Source organism: Hylobates moloch, unplaced genomic scaffold (assembly GCF_009828535.3).
Source record: "Hylobates moloch isolate HMO894 unplaced genomic scaffold, HMol_V3 SCAFFOLD_13, whole genome shotgun sequence".
Classification (NCBI taxonomy): Eukaryota; Metazoa; Chordata; class Mammalia; order Primates; family Hylobatidae; genus Hylobates; species Hylobates moloch.
The window spans coordinates 78,507,923-78,526,412 of NW_026652288.1; the positions used below are offsets into that span (position 1 = coordinate 78,507,923).

Genomic DNA, 18,490 nt, shown 5'->3' on the forward strand with positions numbered 1-18,490 from the left:
CTGGTAAAAAAGTAATTTTTTTTCTCTATAATAATGATGGATTTATCAGAACATACCCAATATTAATCATAACAAAAAGCAGTATAGATGATGTATATGTGCTGTGTTCACTTTAATGACCATTTTATAAGTAACTACTCTAACTATGGGGACTATTTCTGGATCAGTAAGATCCAAGTGTAGTTAGTTGCAGGCTACACTCAACTTCTTAACACAACTCTTGGTATCTGACATTGATTAAAAGTAAAAAAGGGTAAGTGAACGAATACATACTCATACATGATCACGTTTTAAAGAAGCTACCCTTTGCAGAAGTAAACAAGAGAGGAGAGTTTCAGGAAGCTATTGATGGGGATTGGGAAGGTTTAAAGCTATCACCTGAAGCAGTTTGTATGTAAAATTTAATTCCTGACAGAAACAAAGTAGAGGAGAATGTATTTTCAATTTTTGATATGAACACATTAGTAAGGTTACTGAAACATTTTTAGTCCATAGATAGATTACTACTGAACAGAAAAAAATAATAAAAAGAAACAGGATGCTTTTTCCAAGATATGCAAATTATCTTGTTTTGAAACTAGATTTTGAATAAAATGGTTTCCTAAATATCTTTTTCTCTGAAGCAGTAAAGACTATGGGAGAGTTTACTATGATTTGGGCAGACAGCAATTTCTTAGTACACAGAAACACAGCTCATTCTTCTATTTTTGGGAAAGGAGACATACAACTTTCAAGTTTAGAGGACATTCATTTTATCAGCTCATGAAGTTAAAAATTCACAATGCTATCTATGTACATAGCAGACACTCAGAGCAGGATAGTTGGATCAATAAGTGAGTATACATATACTCCTTTTTTTTCTGAAAAGTAAAAAATTTGCTTTGAAATAAATATGTATTATTTATTTCTTGTTATGAACAAGGCAGAATTCCTGGTCTTCAAATCATAGGAGTTTTATTTGAGCAAACTTCAAGCATGAATTAGGTATCTTCCATTTTGCTTCTTTTTCTACAGAAGAGAAGCAAGAAACCAAATACTGGGGGATATATTGCACAAGTATAACTTCAAGAAACCCAAGCCAGTGCAAACTATTCAAAAAATAATGGAACCAAAGACAGCGAACCTTCCAGGGATGCTATGGACATTTATCCCCTCTGCTAACATTTATGTTTCTGTAGTTGAGGTTCAGTTATATCACAGTTTAGACAACTCCCTAGAAACAATGATCCCTGTTAAAGCTGCTCCAGGAGCACAGGAATTCCTCTGACGAGCTCTGAGAGATTGGTAACAATACCTCCTGAAGGGCCCTGTTGCTAGGTAACAGCTTGTTTCCTTGGTCACAGTGAATCCATGGAAGACCCCCAAAAGAGGCTGCAGATTCTTGGTGGACAGCTCTCATATCCCCTCCAGGGAACATGATGAAAAATGTCTTCAGAAAAATAGCTTTATGAAGGCAAGAGGACTTTTTGCACCTGCAAGACATGTCTGAAAGGTAGGAAAATTAAAAGCAACCTTCATCATTAGTTGAGTGAGAGAAAAAAGCCAAACAAACGTAGATAGTGTTACCAGATTAAATTTCCTTTAGAGACATAAAGTCATGCAGCCTGCATTACTGATTATGGTTGCCTTGAGAGAGAAGCAAACTCAGCTGCCACCGTCTCCCCTAATACTTGGTTACAAATGCAATGCAGTTTCTGTGATCATTGTTGTGATGGAGAGAGGTGGGCTTACTCCTTTAGTAATGGTATGTCTAAAAGACATAGGACTCTTCAAGAAAGCATTTGTGATTTTCATGAGAAAAATACGCAAGATAGCTGAAAGGTAATATCTATTAGTGTTTCAGTTTAAATGAAATTACTATCATAAAAACATGACTTATACCAGCTCATTAAAGCCACAAATTAGATTAAATAGAGGCCCAAACCCAACATTTGTTTCCTCGCTCCTAAATTTCATAGCTGTCTTGTAACTGTTTCTCAAACATGCTGATAATTAAACAATATACAATTGGGGATTTGCAGGTTTCTTGAAATTTTTTTTTAATATTAGTATATAACTTGGCTCTCACTTTTTAAAAACTGATATTTGCATCTTAAATTTTCAAGATTAAGTACATTGTGGTTTCATAAACGTGTACAAAACTTATTTATAGCTTCCATTTACTACTACCTATAATTAAGAAATGAATTGTGTTTAGGTAAGGGATTAGAATATCAAAGGAGCGATAGAAGCTCTATTTGTTTAGCCAACTCTGTATATCTCAAACAGCGTCAAGATACTTGATTTTAATATTAAAAATTAAATGTGTATTAATTTGGAGAAATTAGCATACAAAACAATAGTTTAAAGTGGATAGTAGTTCTATGCAGAATTGTAAACTTCATTTTTTCTCTACTTGCTAAAACTCTTTTAGTACACTATAACAAAAGGTTTATTTGTTCCATATAAAATAATCTTTACTTTCAGCATTGTTATTTTTCAACTAGTAAATCTTTATAAAATGATTTTAGAGACAGCCTAAAGAGTGATACCCAGGATACGACTTATTTTTATTTATTTATTTAATTTTATTTTTTATTTTTGGATACACAGTCTCACTCTATCTCCCAGGCTGGAGTGCAGTGGTGCAATCTCGCCTCACTGCAACCTCTGTCTCCCAGGTTCAAGAGATTCTCGTGCCTCAGCCTCCCAAGTAACTGGGACTACAGGCCTGTGCCACTGCACCTGGATAATTTTTGTATTTTTAGTAGAGATGGGGTTTCACCATGTTGTCAGGCAGTTCTTGACCTCGTGAGTTCAGACAATCCACCCACCTCAGCCTCCCAAAGTGCTGGGATTACAGGGGTGAGCCACCACACCCAGCCTACACCCAGGATACAATTTAAACTTTAATCTTCAAATTGTGAAAAGCAAAAGAAGGAAGGAAGGAAGGAAGGAAGGAAGGGGAAGGGAGGGAGGGAGGGGAGGGGAGGGGATGGGGGAGGGATAGAAGGAAGGAAGCAAGGAAGGAAGGAAGGGAGGGAGGGAAGGAAGGAGTGGAGGAAGGAGGGGAGGAGTGGAGGAGGGATGGAGGGAAGGAAGGAAGGAAGGAAGGAAGGAAGGAAGGAAGGAAGGAAGGAGGGGAGGAAGGAGGGGAGGAGTGGAGGAGGGATGGAGGGAAGGAAGGAAGAAAAGAAGGAAGGAAGGAAGGAGGGGAGGAGTGGAGGAGGGAGGGAAGGAAGGAAGAAAGGAAGGAAGGAAGGGAGGAGGGGAGGGAGGCATGGGAGGAGGGAGGGAGGGAAGGAAGGAAGGAAGGAGTGGAGGAGGGAGGGAAGGAAGGAAGGAAAGGAAGGAGGGAAGGAGGGAAAGAGAGAGGGAGGGGAGAGAGGGAGGGAAGGAGGGAGGGAGGAAGGAAGGAAGGAAGGAAGGAAGGAAGGAAGGAAGGAAAGGGGAGAGTAAGAGAGAGGGAAGGATAAAAGTTTCCTCGATGCCAGTATTTCTTCAATCACATTTCTGCACATCATGAAACAAGAATCTTATTCATCCCACCTTCCTAAAACACTGTCAATTTCATTTGGCATTTTATAGTTTTGTTTCTGCTAGCGAGATCTACCTCAGTCACATATTTTCTTTTAGTATCTATATTCTTCTAGCTCAGAGTGTTGTACGTGGTTAAATTTTCAAAGCTGTAACAATATAGGGAGTAGTAGATATTCCTCAAGTATTGAAAACCACTCAAGCTGCAGCTATAAATGTTGTTACAATAAAGCTCTAAACATTTCTAAATATAATTTCATAGTGGGAACATAGAGATTGTTCAGTCTATCTTCATTGGTTTTGTTATTTGAATATATCTTTTGCTTCTATAAATGTTAGTGAACCAACTAGTAGCTATTGAAGTTTACAAGTTTTACCTCTAGAGAAGTATTATAGGTGTTTGTTCTTTTACTTTTGTTGCACCTTAGTTTGGTGGCCTATAAATGTTTATAAGAATGTTTATGGGGCTAAAATAATAGGGACCTGCAAAATTTATAAGAACAAAAATTGGGTCACATAAAATCTGACTCATTCAGACTGAGGCAGAGAAAAAGCAATTGCAATTGTGTATTTTTCAAAATTGAAATTTATTCTTGTATGCTTTTAGAATCAACAATGTAAATCATTTAGGACACATCCGTTGAAATCCTAGGCTTTGGGATAAGTGAAATATTTTTGGAATATCTCTAAAACACCTAGCTTTACAGAATAGTTCACTGATAAACAATTATTTACTCAATTTACATGTTTACTTCCAGAAACTCAATTTAAAGCTATCAGTATACAGTAATAAACTTCAAATTAAAAAATCTAGCAAATTTGCCAGTGTAGAAATTAACAACTTATAATATCAAATTTCTTCCTGGCTTTATGATAACTCCATTGAGAATACTTTCAGTTTTCTCATTACCATGTCTGGCATGTAAAGAGTACAATCATGACCCATTTTACAAACAAAATACAAGCATAGAGAGGACAGAAATTCTGGGTTTTAAATATTTTTAAAAATGGTCTAAGAAATCAAAGAGGCTGAATTCACATTTCCTTTCATCCAAATGTAATGCTATGGAGTTCGTAGTAGTTCTATTCTAGCCCATTCCTCAGAAGTACCTGGCTTTGGCGAGATCCTACTGAATTTGAGACTCTAGCTCAATATTTTTTTGGAAGGAAAAGGAGGCTGAGAGATTGGAAAGGGTGCCCTTTGCTAAATGAAAAATAAAGTTGAACATGCTTTCCTTCCTTCCTCCTAAATACAAGCCCTCATGTTGAAGCAATGAGTATAAATGGAACATTTAGAAACTGAGTCACATGCTATACTATTTTGACAACCCTACATGTCTTAAAGGAGCCCATGGCCTGTGTATAATGTGTGCTCAACATACCTTTATGCAACTTAAGAGCTCAACTTCACCTTAGAAAGTGGGCCATCTGTCACTTCCTCCTTCACTCGCCTTACAAAGTTACATAATCACCAACTTGACATTTTAATTAAACAGATAGCAACCATTGCTGCAGACAATTTATGAGGCTTATAAATTTGTGATTGTAAAGAACATTGCAATCTTCTGATGAAAGGGCTCATGAATTGATAAGTTATATTATTGTTGTTCATCCAGCAGTCTCAGCTCACCTGATCCTTTTTGTTAGCCTTTCTACACCGTTTTTCAACCAAGACTAGATGGCCAATTCGGATAACGCCAGCTATTTTAAAGACACTATAAATCATGGCTGACAAATGCTGTACAGTTTTAGCCATGGCATCTTCTCCACGGCAGCTTTATATTGGAACATTAATAAAATTAATTCCTCTTTCATAAAGGTTTAGATTTGTAATTTATGATAACTATTTGTTCACTGCGGGCAGAAAGATTAAAAATGAGTAAACCAATATACCAACTAAACTGCATTTGTCTGGTTTTATTTTCTTTTGGGGAGGGGAGGTGGGAGCATTTAAAAAACAGTTTGATGTTATCTGGAATGGCGTTCTCATAGGTTCTACTACTGAACGCTTAACTTTTGTTTTCAATAAATAATAACTGCTTGAATTTACATGTTCTATTAACTAGTACAATTATTTATATGTGTTTAAGTGAAGTAATTAAAATAAGAAAAATCAATATTAGTGATTTTTCTTAGTAACAACTGCACCCTAATGGTGATAGATCTCTTCAGTAATTTAAGGAATGACAGTAGTTATCTGCATCTTGTATGAATTCTAGCAGTTAAGATCACTGGTCATTTACTAATGTAACTTGAGCAAGTTACCCTGTCTCTCTGTGCCTAAATTTCCTCATCTTTAAAGTTGAAATAATGTTATTCATTTCACTAGGTGATAGGAATGATATTAAATGAGTTAATTCACGTAAATCTCTTAGTATAGTGCCTACCACATAGTAAATGTCAATAAATGTAAACTGTAAAAGTATAATTTTAGTAATAGCAGCACTTGTCATTATACCAGTAATATTACAAAACAAAACACCCTATCCCTGAGGCACAGTCCACATTATCACCTGAATATTAAAGATACAGAACTGAGGATCAGAGATTATGCTAAGTGCCTTAACGAGGGTATAGCAGTTACTGTTTTTCAAATTCCTAGGACTTGCAGGTCTTGCCATTTTGACTTCAATGATGTACACATTAAGGCAGTTGTAGATGGAGGAGAAATTTGAGTGAGTTATATAATCTGGTAGGTATGATATTTTTTATTTTATTTTTAAAACTAAATGATCAGAAATGATCTTGTTTTGCTAAAATTTCTCCAAAGGAGCAGACTGAAGAAAAATTCCATATGAAATTTATAATAGAAGTGACAGAACTAAGATTCTGAGAATGTCCCAGAGGTTTTTAACACAAGCTCCTCCCAGCACACTGCCCTTTATCACTGTACCCTGGTGTGGTGTCTGGAGTAATATAAGAATGTGAGAAAAGGATGCAGACTTTGGGGCCTACAAGCAGATTTCACACTCAAAGACAATCAGACTAGTCGTCTATTGAGTGGAATTTTCTTAGATGAAACACAACCATTCTTCGATTCATTTTTCTGTCCATTCTGAAAAAAATGAAATGCATTGAGAGAGAGAAGAAAGAGAGAGAGAGAGAGAGAGGGAAGGAAGGAGAGGGAGAGACAGAGAGAGAAAGATGGTAAGGGTGTTTAGCTGCCTACTTACTTGTATTACTAAAGTTTTAATTACCTTCTATTATTAATAAATGCCTGGTCATTACCGGGATAATGCCATAAAGAGTTCTAGTTTAAACCAGAAAGAAACCTAGTGTAAACTAAGATGATGAGATAATTTTCACTTATACTTTAAAACTTAATTTCACCTTGAGGTTGTTATGCTTAGTCTTGCAAAACTACACAAGAAGGTACAATAAAAACCTAATCAACTGGATCTTTCTTGTCAGATCTTGTAATTATATGAACTTTATTTTCCTTGTTTCCTACTTTAAGGAGATTATATAAGCAAGATAAAACCATGTCTCATACTTTAGAGGGAGACTTACAGGTTATTCTATTAACCCAACCCCTCATTGTGTAACCATCGTTGGAGTTTGTAATCACAAGACACAAGTCACTGAAGAAAGATTTATCCATATTCATTGTCCTTATTTTTCTTATTTTATTCTGGCATAAAGTGGCTAGCATATTTTAGTAAAGACAAATGAACCCAAAAGTCAGTTAAACTTTCACTCCTGTTAATCCTCTGATATATTATTCTATTTCCCCTCAATTTTTTCTCATAATTACTGGCTAAAACTCCAGTTTTAGATGGCAGGATTTATCTGCTTTAGGAATAATAAAATTCAGAAATTTTGAGTTTGTTTCTGTAATGTTTGTTAATTTGTTTTTATGACATGATGCCTTTTGATAATTTCAAGAAACAATATCCAAACTGTTAAAGAATTGCTCAAGTGAGACAGAAATGAGATGCATATATGTTTCGATTTTTTTACATAATTAAGACCAAATTCTTGACTTTTGAATTTAGTGGCAGATAGAGAAATAATTTTCTTCTTGATCATAGGTCATTTAAAAAAAATTTAATGGCATAGTAATGATATTTTTAGAATATGAAACTTTTTAAAGAACGATGCTATTTTAGAATATAATTGTGCTCTTCTACTGTACTAGCTCAGTTATAAGTGAAAAATGAAAGATGTTTCTACATTGTACTTCATGAAGGCAACCTTAATAAACAAGAGGTTTGTAGTTTCCTATCAGTGAAATTGCTATTAGTCATAATAAATGTGCTAAAAATATAGAATACTTTCTCTTAAGATTCTTGGAGACTGAAAAATAATCTACCAAGAGAAAAAAAGAGACCGTAACTATGGAAAGATGTGATTTCTAGTTTTACTTCACACGCAAAAAATATTTAGATTAAAATATTTTAAAATTATTGGCTTAACATAACGTACAACATCAATTACAGAAAGAGAAACTTACCACCATTTCTAAGGAGAAAGGGAAAAGCGTAAGAATAATAATAAATAAAAAACCAGAGAATTAGTATAACATATATTTTACATCTCAGTGGTATAAATATAGGAATACAAGGAGAACTGGACTGTTATTATGTGAAAGGGTTGAGTGGCATTCCAAAGTGAGTAAAATTGATTAAAGAATCTGACTTTTTAAGTCATTTGCCGCTAATCTGAGGAAATATAACAGGCTTGGGAAAAATCTCGGGAAAGTTTAAGTTCCAGAATCATGCAGAGATTTTAAGGATGGCTGTACATGCCAGATCTGCAGCTGTAGCTCTACTAGGAATGATGTTCCAATATCAGCATGAGGGCTGTACTCCTTGGTATCTTATAAGCGAGTGTGTGTGTGTGTGTGTGTGTGTGTGTGTGTGTGTGTGTGTTCGTGTATACTATTAGATGCCTTTTTCTAAGACACACAGTCTATGTAGACACTCTTACCTTTGAAGGGAATTTGTCTTAACAGACCATTAGCCATAAAAATTTGCTTAGAACTGTGAAAAGAGGTAAAAATCCTTCTAAAATCTACGGTATTATCTTTCTTTTAGGGGAAAACTTAATGCTTATAATTTGTTGTTGGTTGTGTTTTTTTTTTTTTTTTTTTTTTTTTTTACTTTTAGACGGAGTCTCTGTTGCCCAGGCTGGAGTGCAGTGGCACTATCTCAGCTCACTGCAACCTCCACCTTTCGAGTTCAAGGGATTCTCCTGCCTCAGCCTCCCAAGTAGCTGTGATTACAGGTGCACACACCACCACACCCAGCACATTTTTATGCTTTTAGTAGAGATGGGGTTTCACCATGTTGGCCAGGCTGGTGTCGAACTTCTGACCTCCAGTGATCCCCTGGCCTCGGCCTCCCAAAGTGCTGGGATTACAGGTGTGAGCCACTGTGCCATGCCTGTTGTCGTTTTAAACAAGGATACTTACATTAAAAAACTTTAAAACACATATATGAACACTTTAAGAGTTTTCTTTTACTCAGCTCCTCAGGTCAAAACACAAGTAGTCAAGAGATTTGTCCATCTAATTCATCATACTACTCTGATCCAAGTGAGACCCACACTGGGTCAGCTCCATCAAGGAGAAGAACATTCTACCCACGTTTGGATTCTGGAATATCATCCTTGGTAAATATTTTTAATTAACTCTTTACCTGATGATAAGTTTATAGAACATATTTTATTTGATATTCAAAGTTTCAAAATAAGTGTATTAGCTGTTTATCCCTACCCTTGTAATTGCGAGAGGAGAAATGAAAAGTTGACACTCTCAGTTACAATTCAAAGAGTAAAAAAGAAGGAAGTTGGATTGCAGGAAGGAAGATCAAAAAGGAGGAGAAGATGAGTAGAAAAGATAATGACCATTAAAGCCAAAATGGCACTCCTTCCTTTCTCCTGCTGAGTGCAAATTCTGTCTCTATTCTGAGATTTACTTTCCTTTCTTTCTGGAATTTCCTTTGTCTGCAAGATACATTTTTCTTATCTCCTGAACCCACCACTTCTAAGACATTCTCTCTAAGCCATCTAACTGGAATCATACACGCCTTTTCGCCCTTCCCTTCATACATAATTATTCTAGGCATCCCTCTGGCTTAAGGTGAGTTATTCAAATGTCTACCTACCAAATTACAGAAAATTAGTTTTTCAGGCACAATTATCATGTTTTATTCAACTTTGTATCCCCAGTGTTTAACAGAGTGCCTGACATATAATGTGGTAATATATATTTTTGAATAAAATGTGATGAAGCATGCTAGCATCAAAAAAATTTATTGAACAATGCATTAATCAATTGGCCCATCAGAATTTAAAAAAGGAAAAATTACAGGGCAAGACACAAATATTCGCTCTTCCTTTAGGAAGAAACAACTGTCACACAGCTGCACCACTCTGACAACCTTACATAGAAATACATAAAAACATGCAGCAGCTCATTTTCCTACAATGTCAGAAGTTCCAAAATCAACCACTTAGCTCCTTAAAAAAAAAAATGGGTTTTTGTACAAAAGTAGATGTCTGGTGAAAAATGAAAACTTTCCTCTCACACACAGCTTTAGCTTAAAACAATTTTTCTTTTCCCAGCACAAGCCTCATAAAATAGCACAGAAGCAGTGGGTGTGGCAGTCCTAGATAACTTAACTTCCAAGAAATTTTTATTCTATAATAGAAGCAAGAAAAGAAAAATTCCAAACTCACGTAAGGTGTTGGGAAAGAGGCTTCCATAATTATATAAACTGAACAGCTAAGAGTAGGTTGTGGGCTGTATTCCTTAGTAATCTAAAATGTTTTGTGTTTATTGTTTTCCTAAAAGAATAGTACAAAAGGATGAGTTCATTCCTTGAAAGCACGTTAGCAAACCCTCAGAATATCTCCAAGAATGGCTCAAGCATAAGTTAACTTTTTAGTGTTACTGATAGCAAGGTAGACAGCTTTTGTTACTAGTTCTATTTTTAAAGTGAAGATATTTGGATATTTATTGGAGCATGGCCAAGGTCATTCAGTGAGTAAGTAATGCAGCTAAAATATCAAAGTTAAATTATTATTAAAAAGCCAGCACTTCTCAACTTATTTTGGGGCAGCACGTGCCAAATTCTGCTCTAAAGAACAGAGTATTTGTTCCAAATACTTAACATTTTTTAAACTAAATATTCTGAGTTTGTTTGTACACGTGTTTAACTTTGGCTAACAGAAGAATGACTCTATGGTGTAAATATTTAACATAATATTCTTTTCAAGTAATATGCCTTTTGTTTGTGTTAACCTTGAAATAATAACAAGTTATATAAAACACTGGAATTTTGATCGATTACAATCCCAATGTTAGTAAACAATTAAAATTGCCCCAAATGTGATCTTGGCACATGTTCTAGTCAGTAATATGCTGTCCAGAACAAGATGGCTGTACCTGAAATATTTCATTCAGTTTGAACTACACATTTTCAGAGCAATGTCAATAAGTTGAAACTTTTTCCAAGAATAACCACCAAAATATTTACTAATTTATAGACCATTATCTATGAGTAATAATTGAATAACTTAGGAAAAGAATGACAACTATAATTAAATATTTAAAACAGTAAGCATACGTGGAGTTATTGTCTGTGTAGCCTTAAAAAAATATAACTCGTACAATTGGAGCAAGTTAGAGGGATTATGTAATAAGCAGGGTCCATGTAATGAAGACATTTTAACAATTAGAACTGTTGTAAATGGAATGAGACTGCTCATGAGATATTAAAACATATTAAAGGATGATTTATATAAATTGGTCTAAAGGGGATCATGAATGGGTACATATATTTATTCATGCTGTCATTTACCATCAAATGTAAATCAGTTGCAGGTGTTGGAGATGCGAAGTTGAATAAGAACACATAATTTAGATTGGATAAGATGATTTCCATGAGCACACCATTAGATATTTGGAGTTCAATTTGGCTAAGTGTCTGGCATGGATTCGCATTACTTTTACACACGGAAGCAAAAGAACTACATATTGCCAGATGATACAGTGTCTCTCTTCTCTCTTGTTTTAAAGCTTCCATCAGATTCTTGTAAGTACCTCACTTGGCACAAGGTAGAACAACATGACATTCAAGGAAGTCAACCGCGTTACCCAAGAGTAAGAGAAGGTAAAAGAATAAATGTGTGCCTTTTTCGTGTACATCCTCTGAGTAGAATTTTTTGTAGATTAAAAGACATTACTTGAAGAAAAAAAAAGACATCATTTGGAGGTAAAATTTTCCTTTTTCAAGACCATAGAATTGTTGATAAGTGAAGCTACCTTTGAAAGCATATTCTTATAACTGATTATATAAATAACTAACATCCAGTAATAAATACTGGAAAACACTGAAAGATAAAGAAGAACCTGTAACTGACTATTCAGAATAACCACTGTGACTTTTATTTCCATTTACTTTTTACACACACATACATATATGTAATTTTTATTTCTTAAGTTTTTTCACTTAACAGAATAATATTGTCAGCATTTCTTCCATGCCATTAAACATTATCCAAAACATACTTTTTAAAGCTTGCATAATTTTCCATCATATTAGTATCATTAAATATATTAAATATATTTAACCAATAATCTTTGTTGGAAATTTAGTTTATTTACTATTTTTTATGATAACGAATAACACTGTCATTTCAACTGATGACTTTAAGTTGACTTAATTCTATATCGGTTTTTTCCAACAACATCAAAATAGAATCTAAATGTGTTCATCAGGGTTCTCCAGAGAAATGGAACCAATAAAATACACCTCTGTCTCTCGATATATACATCTCTCTATATATATATACATCTATACATCGAGAGAGAGATATCTAAAGAGATAGATGATAGATGATAGACAGATAGATAGATAGATAGATAGATAGATAGATAGATGATAGATAGATAGATAGATAGATAGATAGATAGATAGATAGATAGATGAGACTTATTATAGGAATCACATGATTATAGAGACTGAGAAGTCCTACCATACACCGTCTGTAAGCTGGAGAAACAGGGAGGCCAGTGGTATAATTTGGTCTGTGTCTGAAGATCTGAAAATCAGGAGAGATGATAGTGTCACTCCATCAGGGTCTATTGGGGCCTCAATGGGTTGCGTGATGCCTGCCCACACTCGTGAGGGCAAATCATTGCTCAGCCTGCTGATTCAAATGTTCATCTCTTCCAGAAATGCCCTCACAGGCTGTGATGGATAATTTTAGGTGTTACATTGATTGCATTAAAGAATAACTAGATAAGCTGGTAAAGCATTATTTCTGGGAATGTCTGTGAGGGCATTTCTGGAAGAGATTGGCATTTGAATCAGTGGATTGAGTAAGGAAGATCTGCCCTCAGCCAGTGTGGGTGGGCACTATTTAAGTGGTTGAGGACCTAGGGGGAACAAAAATGCAGAGAAACAATGAATTTGCTTTCTCTTTTGGAGTTGGGACACTGATCTTCTCCTGCCCTTGGACATAAGAACTCAAAGATCCCTGGCTTTTGGACTCTAGGACTTACATCAGCAGGCTGCCAGATTCTCAGGCGTTCTCAGGTCTTCATCCTTAGACTGAGTGACACCGTCAGCTCTCCGGGTTCTTAGACCTTCAGACTCAGACTGAGTTACACCAACGGCTTCATGGGTTCTCCAGCTTGCAGACAGCCTGTGGTGGGACATCTCAGCCTCCATCATTATGTAAGCCAATTCCCATAATGACCCCTCTTTTATCTATCTGTCTATCTATCTATCTATCTATCTATCTATCTATCTATCTATCTATCTACTATCTATCTATCTATCTATCTATCTATCTATCTATCTATCTATCTAATCTCATATTGGTTCTATTTCTCAGGAGAACACCGACTAATATACAGACATACCCAGGAGTAATGTTTCACCTGTTATCTGGGTATCCCTTAATTCAATCAAGTTGATATCTAAAATTAACCATCACACTAAATAAACCAGGTAGTCTCATTTTACATTTTCACACAGCACGTTAAATTTGGTGGAATAACTATGTTTTGCTATTATTATTTTATTCTATCAGGTTTTACAAGGGTAATAGTATAATAATCTGAATAACCGCCATCTGCAGTCCTTCATATACATAATGTTTGATTTCAATAAGCAGCTTTCAATAGATTATAAATTCTGTAAGAACAGAGGCCATGCGTTTCTCATGCCTTTTTTTGCATCCACAAAAGCCAGTGAAATAATATTAGACATAATTCCTGCTTCAGTGAGTATTTAGTCTCTAGGAAACATCAAATCTTCGCTATCTTCCATCTATATTAGCAGATTTGCAGTAATATTGTATATTGCACAATTTTACTGTTGATTTAGGAAAAGTGGCTTTAGGTCTATTCATCTGCTCATTTTCCCTCTCAGTGGATCCCCACATGATGCTTGTCTTCTTTCACTCAAATTCAGTTGGCAAAGGAAGGGGAACTAAAATAGCGTAATTTTCTTATACTTTGAGTAAAATATGTTCTTATGGTTTAACTCTGTCAGCTCTATTTGTAGCCAAGCACTGACTCCTATTTTTAAAATGTGAGTAGATAGTACTACTAGGGATAAATTAGAGTTGTCCTTTCAGGACCTTGGGAAGATTTTTTTTTTTTTCCAAGACTGAGAAATTGTGAAGAATTAGTAAGGAAGGACACCAAGAGAAGTGGTGGCTGAGTGTGTCACATGTGTCAGGAGTCCTCTAGCAAAAGGAAGAGAGAGCTACATCACAGGCTAAAGCAGGAAGGATTTAATTTAGTCCCTAAGCTTTAGTGTGTGAACAAATCACCTTGAGGTGTGTGAAAAGTCAGATTCCTGGGCCCTGCTCCCACAGAATCTGATGTAAGGGATGGCTCCCAGAATCCAGATTTGTAAAAAATTATCACAAGGAATTCTGTTGTAGATGACTTGAAGGCCATACTATGAGAAACACTGGTTTAAGAGGTATGAGGAAAGGGAGAGAAGAAAGAAATTTGAATAGGAAGTGAATAGACTGATAAGTAAAAATGCTGGCATGAGTGTGTGAGTGCAGGGGCAGGTGGTTGATAATTGTGGCAGCCATAATGAGGCAAAAAGAAATCGAATTCTGAGCACAAGTGCTGGGTCGGGGTTTAGAGAGAACTACAGAAATTGGAGATGACAAGGAAATAAAATGTGAGGGTAAACTGAAAATGAGCCTGTGCAGAGAATGTCCAAAGGTCTCCTTCTCTCCCTGACTTAAGTGGCCAGGTTATGTGCTGAGGTCATCACTCAGCAAAACCAATCCAACGTAATGACCATGGTGGCCATTCATGCAGAGGACATCATTGCTCTGCAGAGATAAAAGCATATTTTCCTTCTATAGATCATTAACAACACCCAATCTCTTGTAAGTGACTAGTCATAAAAGGACCAGAGCATGATCTAGGGGATGGAAAACATTCGAAAAAATCCCATCGCCTCAAACCAGGGAGAAATAGATGTCCCTCCTTCATTGCTCTTAATTTGGTTTAAGTTTGTTTTGTGACATGGAGAACAAATGCTTTTCAAAAGCACTTTGAGAAGAATTACCCTCCTTCCAAATTAGATCTGGAAACACCCATCAAAGCTACTTCAGTTTATCTCAATTGCCTCAATTGTACATTCAGGAAGAGCTCATAAGACAGGAAAGGTTATCTGGTGTGTGATAAATAGCAATTGCCTAAGGCTTTGATTGCCAGATCAAGACTGACTTAAGTTTTCACAATTAAGTAAAGCAAAAAAGTAAACTGCTGGCAGAATTCTTTTAAAGAATAGATTCTTTCCATTCGAAAATATCCCAGGAAGTTAATTCAGTGACTGCTATTACGTGTTACAAATCCAGTGAGGGGACAAAGAACAGGCTGAGAGGGAGCAAGTGAAAGTCAACATCCCTGAACTGTCAGGTATTCCAGACTGTAGTTCAGCTGCTAAGATATATCTTCAATTACCAACCAAGTCTGAGAAAAAAAAGAAAAATCCAATTTAATTCAACTCCTCACAGTGGAAGTGAACTTTGGCCCCCAACTTCAAAGAAAGCTTTGAAAGCTACTTTAAAAAGAAATAATTAAAGAGCAGAAGATCAATAACACTCAAACAAACAATACGGGGAAGAGTTTAATAACTCTGGGTTATCTGGTGCACAGAGAAAGCTGCCAAATTTGAAGTGGGGGTGGGTGAAAGACAATACAGCCTGAGGGTCTCCCTGTTCAATTAGGTGATTGCTCCAGTTTTCCACTTCTATGATTTTTAAATCCAATCATCCTCATCAATGAAGAAGAACATTTCCTAACATAAGGATATTTTATGTGTAAGTCGGTTAAGATACTGCCTCATTCTGGGTCAAAGGATTTCCTGGGTGATAACAGTAGAGTTCATTACCAGAGAAATGACTGAAAGGGAAGGCTACACCCTGGCTTCCACCTGCCCCTGGTGTAAGAACTGATGTTTGTGCCGAAATAATAAAATACTGGACTCCCTCTTATTGCCTTCCATAAACTCTTCACAAATGAACTTATTACTTTCTATCATAGTCCACAAAAGCCCACAGGCCACAAAAGCAAAGTTTGTTTTTGATGTCCTCAGTGTCCTTTTCCTTTATTCTTTTACCTTTGAAATGAGGGGAGTCACGCATTCCAGAAAAACAGAGTGGGGAAAGTGCACGCAAATGGTACCAGATGTGACTCATAGAAATACACCATGATAGAACTGGTAGGGAATTGAAGTAATTTAGTGTAGGGTTGCTTTCAGGGGCCTGGTGGACGTAATATCAGAGTGAAGTTGACATAATATCAGAGGGGAAGCACAAGAGAGTGTAGGGGCCTATGGCAATTAAAAAAGCCTATATTGTCCTTAAAGTACTAGAAATCAGTATTTTTATAAAGCACTATACGCGCCAAACAAACATGTTTTCTCACCAAATTCAATTCATGGTCAGCCCTTGATTTAGGCCTTCCCCCTATTTTTTGCAGACATGAAAAACTGAAGATCAGGATATTAAAATTAGTCATCTGGAGTCCCACATTTACCTACCAGCCAACTCCAGACTCGAAACAGGACATTCTTTCCCTAACCCTGAAAGTTTTGTGCAAACCTTATTTGAAGGATGATAATGTTGGAAAATAGTGAGAAATGAGTTCGGAAATGAAAGTTGAGATAAGATTGTGGAAAGCCTTATCTGACAAGCTGGGATTTGTAGGCAAGAAGAAATTTCCAAAATGTTTTGAGTAGTGAGTCCTGGGGTAAAAGCTGTGTTTAGGAAGGTTGTATGGTAATGTGTATCATTTATATTGGAGGAGAGAACATTGCAAGCAAGAAGATTCAAGAGAAAGTAATTACAGTTTAAGTAGGAAGACATGAGAACCTGGACATTGAAAATGAAGGGACAGATTCTCAAAGGGAAAACTGCTAGGATAAGGTGACTAACTGAATTGAGACACAAAGGAGAAAGAAAATCAGGAATGACTTCACAATCCCCAAAGAGAAAATTATATGAAGATGAAATCACTATCCTAGTGATTGTTCTCACTTGACTGGGCCAGAAATATTTATGTATGGTTAAAAGTTAATTCTAGGCCAGTAGCGGTGGCTCAAGCCTGTAATCCCAGCACTTTGGGAGACCGAGGTGGGTGGATCACCTGAGGTCAGGAGTTTCAGACCAGCCTGGCCAACGTGGTGAAACCTCGTCTCTACTAAAAATACAAACATTAGCCAGGCGTGGTGGCACACGCCTGTAATCCCAGCTACTCAGGAGGCTGAGGCAGGAGAATCGCTTGAATCTAGTAGGCAGAGGTTGCAGTGAGCCGAGATGGTGCCACTGCACTTCAGCCTGGGCAACAGAGCAAAACTCCATCAAAAAAAAAAAAAAAAAAAAAGTATTTTCTACCATTAATAGAAGTAACTCCCTTCTCCTTTTAATAGTTCTAGAAAGCAATTAAATTATCTGTGAACCTTGAAATACATGCCCAGAATTTAAGGTATAAAAAATAGAGATATTTTATATTTTAACTGTCACATTTTCACAGTGATGTGCTAAATCTGAATAAAAAATAAATCTATGAGTGAAATTTTAAGCTAAAGGTAAGTCAGTCATCTGTAGAAACTTAGACCACGGATAGTATAAAAAAGAACAATTTAGGCCAGGTGCGGTGGTTCACACCTGTAATCCCAGCACTTTGGGAGGCTGAGGCGGGCAGATCACAAGGTCTGGAGATCAAGACCATCCTGGCTAACACAGTGAAATCCCATCTCTACTAAAAATACAAAAAATTAGCCGGGCATGGTGGTGGGCGCCTGTAGTCCCAGCTACTTGGGAGGCTGAGGCAGGAGAATGGCATGAACCTGGGAGGCAGAGCTTGCAGTGAGCCGAGATTGCACCACTGCACTCCAGCCTGGGTGACAGGGCAAGACTCCGTCTCAAAAAAAAAAAACTATTTAAATAACCTAATAACCTTATAACCTATATTATAGCCTTAATATAGTTTTAAAAAAACTTTCCTTTGCTTTTTAAGCAAAGAAGATGAAAAAGAAATAAAGTTGCTGATTTGTTTCATATTTCCCCTTTTTTGTATCACTCATCTTGTTTTGAGAGGGCTCAGTAGTAAGCCTCTCACACAGCCACAGGCTCCTATAGCAGAAGGATAATGAGAAAACTGAGTGGTTCAGATATTTAATTGTCATATTTTGATTAATTTATTATTGTCATAACTGTGAATCTGATTTAGTGTTGTCAAATAAGAGGTTTAGCTCAATTTTCCTTAGAAGATATGAGAGGAAAGTCAGTTGGCAAAATTTGAAAAAAATGATTTTCAACTATTAGAAAATGAAAAATGTGGTGAAGTCCTGGATCTTTCCCTGTCTTCAACCTTTCCCCCAAACAGGTTAGGAAGACAGGAGTGGGTTAAATCATTTTATTACTGCTCACACTATGTGGGTCAAATCATGCTTCCCCCAGTTGTGATATCTAGTGGGAGTTT

General features: G+C 36.3%; 1 protein-coding gene across 6 annotated transcripts in view; it reads left to right on the forward strand.

Annotated features, from left to right (window-relative positions):
- Positions 1-1,355: 1,355 nt before the first annotated feature.
- The window catches only part of LOC116480299 (uncharacterized), a 36,033-nt gene continuing 18,898 nt past the window's right edge, over positions 1,356-18,490 (forward strand). For 3 of the 6 annotated variants that reach the window (XR_009209488.1, XR_009209490.1, XR_009209489.1), the window contains exons 1-3: positions 1,399-1,492; positions 8,985-9,129; positions 11,540-11,633. Coding sequence is in view for 2 of the 6 variants with exons in the window: in XM_058426985.1 (XP_058282968.1) it covers positions 1,482-1,492; positions 8,985-9,129; positions 11,540-11,633; positions 13,021-13,109 (339 nt within the window). In the remaining 4 variants the exon portion in view is untranslated. Of the gene's footprint in view, positions 1,493-8,984; positions 9,130-11,539; positions 11,736-13,020; positions 13,203-18,490 lie in introns of all 6 variants that reach the window. The other 3 variants (XM_058426985.1, XR_004251249.1, XM_032172269.1) reach the window with 3 other exon arrangements.